Source organism: Physella acuta, unplaced genomic scaffold (assembly GCF_028476545.2).
Source record: "Physella acuta isolate Inbredline_101_S28 unplaced genomic scaffold, ASM2847654v3 ptg000308l, whole genome shotgun sequence".
In the NCBI taxonomy this organism is placed as follows: Eukaryota; Metazoa; Mollusca; class Gastropoda; family Physidae; genus Physella; species Physella acuta.
Genome location: NW_026731827.1, coordinates 294,696 through 305,934, shown reverse-complemented (window position 1 = coordinate 305,934; position 11,239 = coordinate 294,696). Strand labels below are relative to the sequence as shown.

General features: G+C 37.3%; 3 protein-coding genes across 3 annotated transcripts; all 3 read right to left on the bottom strand.

Moving 5' to 3' along the window:
• Positions 1-658: 658 nt before the first annotated feature.
• On the bottom strand, positions 659-1,603 carry LOC131940093 (FMRFamide receptor-like). The gene has a single exon (XM_059298672.1). The coding sequence runs from the start codon at positions 1,601-1,603 to the stop codon at positions 659-661; it is 945 nt and encodes a 314-aa protein (XP_059154655.1).
• Positions 1,604-4,024: 2,421 nt separating this feature from the next.
• On the bottom strand, positions 4,025-5,035 carry LOC131940092 (FMRFamide peptide receptor frpr-18-like). The gene has a single exon (XM_059298671.1). It carries the CDS (start codon positions 5,033-5,035, stop codon positions 4,025-4,027), a length of 1,011 nt encoding a protein of 336 aa, XP_059154654.1.
• A 1,972-nt stretch (positions 5,036-7,007) lies between these two features.
• LOC131940082 (cAMP-specific 3',5'-cyclic phosphodiesterase 4D-like) lies at positions 7,008-8,008 on the bottom strand. Its single transcript, XM_059298650.1, has 2 exons — positions 7,905-8,008; positions 7,008-7,551 (listed from the first exon to the last, which is right to left on the bottom strand). Exons 1-2 carry the CDS (start codon positions 7,960-7,962, stop codon positions 7,178-7,180), a joined length of 432 nt encoding a protein of 143 aa, XP_059154633.1. The 5' UTR covers positions 7,963-8,008; the 3' UTR covers positions 7,008-7,177.
• Positions 8,009-11,239: the final 3,231 nt, after the last annotated feature.

Below are 11,239 nucleotides of genomic sequence, written 5' to 3'. Positions count from 1 at the left end.
ACCCTTTGGTACGGTCTTACGTTTTTGAGGTTTAGTTCCAAAACATTAACATGTTAACGTTGAGAAAGTCAGGGACAAAACCTTACAGTCAAACGTTTTTTGAGGTAAAATTTCATAACGTTGAGGTCAGGGATAAAACTTTTTGACCCGCTCTTGGGATTTTCAAAATCCAGATCTGACAAGAGCTAATTTAATTTTCTTTCCAGACTTTTAACTTTGATTTCACGACATTAACCATAGACTATCGTGTATCAACAATTTTAACCACATAAATAGTGTATTAACTAACCATACACAATTGATTATCAATTATTTTAATTTCAACCACAGAAATCGTGTATCAACTATTTTAACCGCAAAATGGTGTATTATTTTAACTACGGAAATGGTGTAACAACTATTTTAACAACAAATGGTGTACCAACTATTTTAACCACAGAAATCGTGTACCAACCACAGAAATGGTTCACCATTTTAACCACAAAATGGTGTAGCCTACCAACTTATTTAACCACTGAAATGGTGTACCAACTATTTTAACATACACTCATGGATCAACAGCTCTACCACTTCGTGTCTTTAATTGTATCAACAACCGTTGGGTCAAGCAATACGTCAACAACCACTACAGCTTAGCCATGAAAGAAAGCTTCAAACATCATCTGCTTCCTAACCTGAACAGTTTTCTGTACGTGTTGGCAAACTTTTGCGACATGCTGACGTAGACTAAGAAATTTACCGAAGCGTTAAGAGCGTAGAGAATATCACAAACGTCGTTCATCAGTTTATGTATGGGCGAGACGAAGATGAAGTTTGGCTTGAAGTACGTGTACATGGTGATGGTGGGCACTGCCACGCTGAGGTAGATGCTGCACACTGTCACCAACATCTTCACCACTTTGACGTCAAAGCCCACGGCTCCTGACGTCATCAGTTCACGTTTGACAGACACGCGCACCAGTTTGAGACAGATCGACAGACAGCAGACGAAGACTATCAGCATGCTGACGGCGCAGAAAAAATTGTTCATCCCCACCCACATGTAGAAGTCCAGGAACTCGTGGCGTGCCACGTAGAACTCGGTGTAAGTCACGTGAGCTAACGTCTGGTTGGACACGGGGTCAAACAACCAGACGTAACGGAATGAGAAAAACGTCGGGGAAATTGTCCCGACGCTGATCAAGAAAATGCAGACGACGAGAATCAGGACGCGTTTTTTGGTGAAAAGTTTGGAGACTTGGAATGGGTAAAACACAGCGACAAATCTTTCCACGGCAATGAGAGCCACGTAGTAAAAACTCGAACCAAGGCAGACAAATTTTGGCATGAAAAAATACACCGTGGCAAATGTGTCAACGGTTTCGGCCAGATTCGCGTTAAAGTGGCCGACAATACATTTAAGTCTGGTGACGGGGAGGAGGATGGTGAAGTGCAGGTCCGAGATGGACAGAGCTAGAAGGATGATGTTTGTCGACTTGTTGAACCCGTGCTTGTACAGCACGGTGATGTTCAGACAGTTACCCACAATCCCAAACAAGCAGATGATGTTGATGGTCACACAGTTGGCGAAGGTGTCCAGTATCGCAACAAGCCAAGTTTCCATCACGTGTTTTCAAGTGGTGTCACAATTTTAAAAATAGCTACAAGTCTATTTGGTTTACTCAACGGTTGCTCGTTGAAATTAGAATGTTAGTCTATAATTATCAGATTTACGACATGTTGTTTAAAATATTTATCTTAGCAAGGACAACTTACTTACATAATAAAGCCAATCCTTGCTATATATCAGTCTGGAGATCAACAAACCATAGCAATGTTAGAACATTAGGCTCTTTATGTGAAAGTTTCTAATAGCGTGTATGGCGTCTGGTAGAGAATTCTCAATGATTAAATCGAATACCTGAATTTCAGTTTTTAAAACGAAAGGAAATACTTTACGCTCTCAATTTAAAGTTAGGTTAAATTATAAAGCCGTTTTCCCGTTTTTATTCATTCTTCTTTGTTAAAATTCTGACTCGATAGGCTGCTCAAAAATAGATAAATAGAAATAAGTTCGTATATTTTGTTTGAATCTATTAAATAAATCGATTGTTTTTAAAAATACGTGAGCGTTAAAGCATGTGTCATATAATGTGTGTGTCAACAGTTAGAAGCTGTGCCTTGCAGAAACTCGCATATGTCTTATTGATTATAAATCGGCATCTGACATAATAATATCGGTAATTTTTTGTCATAGGTTATATTGATTGAAAATATGGAGAAATAGCTTAAACTATAGATAATCTAAAATTAGTTTGATTATGAATAACATGTTGTAATAAAATTTTCGAAAATTCATAGAAAATCAACCCAAGCGATTACACTGAAGTTTAACCGCTAGCCCCGACCCTGAAAGATAGACCCCCCGGGCGTATTGTCGCATCCAAATCACACACAGCACGCGACATTTCTTATCGAATAATTGAGTGGAACTTGTCAGCAGACAATTATTTCAAATTACTGCGTGGTTTCGTGAAGCTAAGGTAAGACGATCAGCCCCATTTACTGCAGATTATCAATTCCAGAATTTGGCCTGGAGATATTACGAATTGCCGAAGTCATATCGATATTTAATCGAAAATTGTAAGGTAAACAGCAAGCAGAAAATGACGTTCAATTATTTTCTTTCACCGACGTCCCAATTAGTTAACAAGATATCACTAAACAAAAATCGAAAATTCTATTTAATTTGTCTACCTAGACCTAATAGGTGCATTCATTTTTAAAATAAATAAATTTAAAAACATCAATACTAAAGTTATGTGAAAACTTTTCGCGATTTACCTGTGTTGAAAAATGACTAGATCAACATTGATAGTATCTATACCAATAAAGGAAGGTGATCAAAAGCTGTTTAGAGCACTTGACGGTACCGCAGCCGTTTCGAATTTGACAGGCACTAGCGTCCGGCAAATCAAACCCGGCGGGTGGGGGGATGCCGATCGGCCACTAAGTCCACGACAAGTGAGTAATTTTAGTCCATGCCCAGAGATGCAAAAAATAATAAATAAAATAACGCGTCACATCAGGGGAAAAAATCGCCAATGGGTTCAAACGTGACTTGAGACCATAATTATTTATATAAACATGCACAGTTTTGTGGAAAAACTTAGGAAAATCATCCGGACAGATTAATTTTGAGCTTCTATGCAATGCAGAAGAATCAAATGCAGAATCCTTCGACTTAGTATTCTAATTAACTTCTCTAAGTATTATGGCGATCGGATGAATGGTGCAGTAGTGCAGTGTATTAAAAACAGGTATGGGATGTGTTAGATAATCAATGTAACTGTAAGAGAAGAAAGTCTCATGTTTTTTATGATTACTATATTACTTATACATTGATATGGTTGGTGTTAAAATAATCTCTGTGGTCATTGTAGAATTGGTTGGTATTAGTAAAAGAGTTATGTATGGGTACGATTTTAAGAATACCTTTACAAAAAAAATTAAGCGTAGCTAGGCAGAATGTCTAACATAACCCGTTGTAACAAGACAGTACACGATCACTAAGTGATAGTAATGTAGTTCTAGCATATACATAGTTGGTTGACATCTGGTTCCAGAATAAAAAACACTGTACATTTTCACAATTCATTTATTTTAATTCTATAGAGTAGATGTACATTTTTACAGAACGGTTCTAATTTTAACACAAAACACATACTGTACACATACAGCAAAGACTCAAAGTACTTTGAATTTCTGTTCTACATATTGCCATTTTGATTGATTTATCCTATCATAATTGTCGAAATAAAATAAGCTGGTTAATCCAAGGTAAATGGCCTCTAGATTTTACTACTTTAAAACTTTTATTTTAATACTTTTTATCGTGCAGTTAAAACTACTATGCTGCTAGATTGTCTAACATGAACAACATCTAAAAGTTCACCTGACTTTTCAGGATTGTAAAGTTTACAGCCTTTTAGTGCGATAGTTGACCGTTTTCCCTCTGTACCCGACTGTTCAGGATGTGTGAAGTTTACAGCCTATTAGTACGATAGTTGACCGTTTTCCCTCTGTGCATCTTGACGCGTGGCCTTAACCCCAACAGCTGCTTATACGTGTCAGCAAACTTCTTGGACATGCTGACGTAAACGATAAAGTTCGATGACGCGTTGGTTAGAAATAGAATATCGCTGACGTCATTCATCAGACGGTGGACAGGGGAGACAAATATAAAGCTTGGTTTATAATACGAGTACAATGTTATCGTTGGTATGGCAACGAAGATGTAAATAGTGCAGACGGTAACGAGCATTTTCACAACTTTGACGTCATATCCGGAGCTGGTGGTGGTCAGTTTTTCTCTTTTCACAGCACTGCGCATCAGCTTCAGGCAGATAGCCAGGCAGCAGAATAGGACGACAGAGAAACTCAAGGTACAGAATAGGTTGTTGAGACCCACCCACATGTAGAAGTCGAGGAACTCGTGGTTTGTGATGTAGAAATCTGTGTAGTCTACCGCACCAAGGGATATGTTCAACACGAGGTTCCATCTCCAATGGTACTGAAAAGCAAAGAACGTTGGCGATATCATCGTGAATCCGAAACAAAAAATAAAAATCACTAAAACCAACATTCGTTTCCGGGTAAAAATTTTGGAAACTTGGAACGGGAAATACACGGCAACGAAACGCTCAATGGCGATCAGAGCCACGTACCAAAAACTGATGCCCAGACAGACGAATTTGGGGAGGAAAAAATACACCGTTACGAAGGCGTGAACGGTCTCCGCGAAGCTCGAGTCGAAGTATCCCACGATGCATTTCAGCCTCGTGATGGGCTGGAACGTGCTGAAGAGTAGGTCAGACGTGGAGAGGGCGATGAGGACGATGTTGGTGGACTCGCGAAAACCGTGGCGAGACAGCACGGCTATGTTGATGCTGTTCCCTACGATGCCGAAGACGCCGAGGAAGTTGATCATGATGCAGTTGGTGAACGTGTCCAAGATGTGAACCGTCCTTGGGTCCAAGTCTCCGTCTGACGACATTAGGTGAATATCAATATGTGCCAAGAGTTCGCGTGTTCTGTGGTATGTATTAGAGCTGTACTAGCTGAGTTACCCGTCTTTGTCCTAGAAATAAAATAGCATTACACATCTGGGGTTGTTTTTATTTTTTTATTTTTGTGTTACTGGATAACTGAATTAGTGTATGGGTTATCGTATAATATTATTACAAGAAAAAAAAAACAACAGTTAACATAATTTAACATTATTTTTATTACTTATGTAATTTTCTGTGATGTATTTAATGATTAAAATGGCTTTATAATAATCTTTATTTGACATTTTTTTGGGTAGTTATATACTATAGGTAGTTATTTAACAATTTTCATCTGTCAAAAGAATTGTAAATATATTAACCATTTGAATATTTAACTATTGTTACTGTTGTTAAATGAATAATGGTCGGGTTAATAGTATCAAGTTGTCATTCATAATTAACTATGTAAAAGCTCCCTATATTCCAAAGTTTGGATTTATATGAAAACTAACAAATTACGTCTTTTAATATACACAAGCATTTACTATAAGGATTGTTTTAAACCGGAAAACGTATTATAAATAAATACATTTCTGTGAAATGGAATAAGTCAATACAACTACCTACGCACGTTAGTTTAGGTTTATATGAACATTATATTGCCGAGCTCGTCTCTACGCTAATTAATGAGCCTATGTAAACATGGCAAAATTAATTATTATTTTAAAATTGGTGCTAAGTTTTGTAGAAGTTTTTTTTTTTTAAAAAAAAGTAAGAAAATAAATTTACAAAAAAAAAAAAAAAAACCTAGAATTTTAATATTTAAAAATATAATTAGTTTAAATAAAGTAATTAATTATTTCCAACAGACGTAAATGACGAGTAGTACTAATTACCACAGAAAAAAGAGCTAATAACATGTCTCTACATATTTAACGATGACACATGGATCGTTAATTTCTACTCAGCTTCTTAGCCTACCATTATCTTACTTCAGTCAGACCAAGAAACTTTGTTAATATGTTTTTCTAAGGAGTGGCGATAATTTTATAATTAAATATTTTGAAATTAAATTCCTTTACTCATTCGGTTTGTTAATTGATTTTCTTTTTTAAAAGTTCCATAATTTCATAAAGTGTGTTGTTATATGTAATTAAAAAAAAAACAACTAATTATTTATTCCCCACGAAAGGCTAAACATTTAATTGATTTTCAAGCCAATGTGGCTTTCCTAAGAAGCGTGAACCTTTCATGTTTCATCAATAATCATTGCCTCAAAGGTATTGGAATGCCGTGTATTTGTTTAATCAATGATCATAGCCTCAAAGGTCTTGGTAGTCACCATATTCCTACGATGGTTGTATTCTGTAAATCTTTTTTTTTTTGTTTGATGAGGTCAATTAATTTTTTTTTTTTAACATAAGGAACAAGCTATTTCTTTTTCTCAGCTAACAAATAGGTATAGAATTTCCATGTTACAATTCTGTTTTCTGTTAAAAAATGGCGGTCATTGTGGAAATGCTCCTTTCACTTACTGCAAATGTCCATCAGATTATTTCAAAGCTGATGTATTCAATAACTTCATGATTTTTTTCGCAACATTATTGTTGTTGATAATTGCAAATATTTACTTTACATACATTGGAATTGTAGTAAAAAATTAGGCTATAGATGCAGTTTAAAATATACACACGTGATCGCAAGAAACAGGATACAGAACACCGACGGTGTGTTGTCTATTACTGATGACTAAAATTAATGTTAAAAAAAAACTACTTCATTTAGACCTAAGGGCAAATATGACACTTATTTTAGTCTGTGATTTATTCGTGTGACCTAATTTTGACCAACTATATTAATGTTGCTGTTATTAATTAAATTAAACACTTAAATAGTTTTTTTATTGAGGTGGTGTAAAAATTAGCAAATTAAACATAAATAAATAAATAAAAAAACACTTTAGATATTGATTCCACAATTTAATTCAGAATTTTGACTACACGTGTAAACAAAAATGTAACATAATACTTGAAACCTCAGACCAGGTGAAGATACTGTGTTGGTTTAGATGAGGTAGCTTCAGACAGGAGGTAAGTGGGGTGTGGATGTCATTGTGGATCAGGTTGTGGTGGAGTGGAGAGGATCGATCACTCCGATGGCGAGTACCGTGTGGCCACAGCGTAACCGTAATCGATACCGTCAGTATCGTAGCAGTAGATGTCGCGTTTACCTGCTGCTGCTGATGCTTCGTAGTATTGGCAGTCTAGAGATCGTTTTGCTGCTGGTGGTTGGGATGTTGGTGGTGGTGGTGGTGGTGGTGGTGGAGCTAGACCTCCTTCAGCAGGTGGAGGGGGTGGATAAGGTGGTGGAACTCCATCTTGTGGTTCAGGAAGAGGAGAGAATCGTTTTCCGACGGCCACGCCGCCGAACAAAAAATCGTGATCGAGGCAGAACACATCTCGTTTACCAGCAGCTACAGAAGCCCCACTGTTGAAGTAGAAGCATTCTAGTGGGCTTTTGCCTGGAAATAAATGGTTAACTGTATAGTTGAATGGGGCAACTTAGGTTCATTAGCGTAGCCTTAATATATCACTGTAAGACGTGCTTATGTGTTATACATTGTGTGAATTCAACATAACGTTAAACAGTTTGAAGAAAGTCTTAATGTCTTATATCTTAAGGAATATAATACGATTGGATAACCAAAATATGAAACGTTTCTAGTCTAATAATTATTGTGTCTGGGAAATCTGAATAAAGTTACCTTAAATTCGTAATTTGAACAATACTACTCTCGGAATGTTTCTTGATTAAAATATACAATTATCTTTAGAAAATGGAGTATGAAAATAAGTGGAAAAAAAAAGAACGTACGGCTTTTCCCCTCAGAGAGAGCAAACAAGATGGCGACTGTAAGAAGGGCTAGCTTCATCTTAAAACAGCAGCGTCAAGAGTTTATTGCTAGACGGAAGTCTGGTGTCTTTAGTCGTCAGCTTGTGGCGTTATATACACAACCTTTGTTTGCCTCGGCGGAGATACGATACAGGCAGGACAAACAATTTGGTTTCTGATGTCGGTGGTTGGCCTTGTGTAGTCGACTGATAAAACAACTTGTGTTGACTAGATCGTGGAGGCTCACATTTGGTGCAAGTAAGATTACGACGTGATGGTAATTTCCCAGCAACTATTCTGACATTATCTTTCATTTTATTTTTCCGATCTCCGTTGATACTCACAATTTTTTTTTATCTTTGTGAAAATATTTAATGCAGATTCAGATACTATAATTTTCTACTTTATATTCTAAGTTAATAGAGCATCTAACGAAATTAGTATGTGTATCTATCTCCTAAAGGTTATTTCTGCGTATCCCAGACTATAGTTTTGATCTACTACTATTAGTGTAATTGATATCTCTGTTGAATGTAGTGTGAAACTAAATGTCTAGATCTAACAATGTAAGTTCGTTGAATTTGTCCAAAATCGCCCTCCGTTAGGCCCTAATAAATCCAGCTACAAGTTAGGCCTTGGTAAACCCAGCTACAAGTTAGGCCTTGGTAAACCCAGCTACAAGTTAGGCTTTGGTAAACCCAGCTACAAGTTAGGCATTGGTAAACCCAGCTACAAGTTAGGCCTTGGTAAACCCAGCTACAAGTTAGGCCTTGGTAAACCCAGCTACAAGTTAGGCTTTGGTAAACCCAGCTACAAGTTAGGCCTTGGTAAACCCAGCTACAAGTTAGGCATTGGTAAACCCAGTTACAAGTTAGGCCTTGGTAAACCCAGCTCCAAGTTAGGCATTGGTAAACCCAGCTACAAGTTAGGCCTTGGTAAACCTAACTACAAGTTAGGCATTAGTAAACCCAGCTACAGGTTAGGCCTTGGTAAACCCAGCTACATGTTAGGCATTGGTAAAACCCAGCTACAAACAGCGTTGTAAATATGTGCGGCGATGATACGTTCTCCTTTGACAGCCGTGTATGACGTCAGAAATGGTTGATAGCAACGCTACCTGACGTGAACATTGTTGATAGCATCTGGTATAATTCACTTCTATCTCTTACGCCACCTCATGTTCTAATGTGATTCTAATGGTATCTGAAATTGTGGAGTCTGATACAGCTACTTCATTATTTGATGTCGGGAATGTAGTATTTGATTAATAAAGCTGCTTAATATCTGATACATGACATAATGAGTGCGCATCTGTTATTTAATGTTGGCGCATCATATGTTATGAACTCAGATAAAGATAATGTGAGCAAATTTCTTGTATAAGATATGTGCAAAGATCCAGATGTTGTTAGGTCCTTGTGATGAAGTAGATTTTACCTGTTAAGTCCCTGTGGTGAAGTAGATTTGACCTGTTAGGTCCCTGTCATGAAGTAGATTTAATTTGTTAGGTCCCTGTGGTGAAGTAGATTTGACCTGTTAGGTCCCTGTGATGTAGATTTGATCTGTTAGGTCCCTGTGATGAAGTAGATTTGACCTGTTAGGTCCCTGTCATGTAGATTTGACCTGTTAGGTCCCTGTCATGAAGTAGATTTAATCTATTAGGTCCCTGTGGTGAAGTAGATTTGACCTGTTAGGTCCCTGTGGTGAAGTAGATTTGACCTGTTAGGTCCCTGTGATGAAGTAGATTTGACCTGTTAGGTCCCTGTCATGTAGATTTGACCTGTTAGGTCCCTGTCATGAAGTAGATTTAATCTATTAGGTCCCTGTGGTGAAGTAGATTTGACCTGTTAGGTCCCTGTGGTGAAGTAGATTTGACCTGTTAGGTCCCTGTGATGAAGTAGATTTGCCCCTTTAGGTCCCTGTCATGAAGTAGATTTAATCGATTAGGTCCCTGTGGTGAAGTAGATTTAATCTATTAGGTCCCTGTGGTGAAGTAGATTTGACCTGTTAGATCCCTGTGATGTAGATTTGACCTGTTAGGTCCCTGTGATAAAGTAGATTTGACCTGTTAGGTCCCTGTCATGAAGTAGATTTAGTCTATTAGGTCCCTGTGGTGAAGTAGATTTGACCTGTTAGATCCCTTTGGTGAAGTAGATTTGACCTGTTAGATCCCTGTGATGTAGATTTGACCTGTTAGGTCCCTGTGATAAAGTAGATTTGACCTGTTAGGTCCCTGTCATGAAGTAGATTTAGTCTATTAGGTCCCTGTGGTGAAGTAGATTTGACCTTTTAGGACTCCGTGTTCCCAATTTGTCGTTCACCTTTCTCACTAAACCACATGTTTCTTATTGAAATAAACCTCCGAAAATGTCGTAGATGGGCTATAGCTTACATAATTAACTAGGCATGCTGCCCAGCTTCGCTTAGGCTTTCGAAAACATTGAGAATGTGAATGCTTAATTAATTCGCCATAGAGTTATGAAGAGGTTCCTCCGTGGACATTTTTTTTTCGATTTATAGCTCATATAAGGTACCGGTCAGTCGAGGTCAGTTTTGACCCCCTCATCGTAGACTTTTCGGCCAACCGGCCCCTGTGTTATGTCGCCCCAAGGCAAGATCCTGCCAAATTTGAAGCGCCTGCGGCGCCGGGAAGTGCCTTATCGGACACCCGACAATCTAGATCTAGAATCCTAATTGAATTTTTTTTTTTTAAGTTTAGTCCGAGCAAAATAAAAAAAAAAATACATTAACCAAGTTGACTTGGTGGGTCTCGAACCCGCACCACCTGCGTGGTTTATAGTACACTAACATCTCCGCTATTTAGGCACCTTATAAAATTCAGAGAATGAAAGACGTATTTTAAAATCTTAACTTACGCGAATATGCCTATTCTTTCAAATTAATTTTTTTATCCCAAATTAGCCAGTTCCAAACAAAGATTTTGTATAAATAAATGTTATGAGTTTAGGCCGGAAAAATTGTATTGTATGCATTTCATAGTGTACGTAGATCTAAATCAAATTTGAATGAAATAGTTCATTTCTTTTTTATTTTAAACACGGCAGATGACGTCATTAGTAAGCAATAGTGTCGTCACAGTTTTATGCGTTCTTTTACATATCTATTAATGCTTTTCCGGTTGCATAAATAATACTGTTTCTCTATATTCGAATACGCCTTGATTTTTTATTTTTCTTCTTTAAATAAAATTGTGGTTATACATTTAAAACATCTAACATATTATTTTCAACAAAAGTCCGTATAAAGTTCTCCATATATCGCTGCCGTTTCTGACGTGATGTCCGGCGAAAATTTTT

Excerpts from the sequence above, each read along its gene's own strand:
- LOC131940093 (XM_059298672.1), bottom strand. The coding sequence starts at position 1,603 with ATGGAAACTTGGCTTGTTGCGATACTGGACACCTTCGCCAACTGTGTG.
- LOC131940092 (XM_059298671.1), bottom strand. The coding sequence starts at position 5,035 with ATGTCGTCAGACGGAGACTTGGACCCAAGGACGGTTCACATCTTGGAC.
- LOC131940082 (XM_059298650.1), bottom strand. The coding sequence starts at position 7,962 with ATGAAGCTAGCCCTTCTTACAGTCGCCATCTTGTTTGCTCTCTCTGAG. Across the intron at positions 7,552-7,904 it reads TCTCTCTGAGGGGAAAAGCC|GCAAAAGCCCACTAGAATGC; the intron begins GTACGTTCTTTT and ends ATTTATTTCCAG.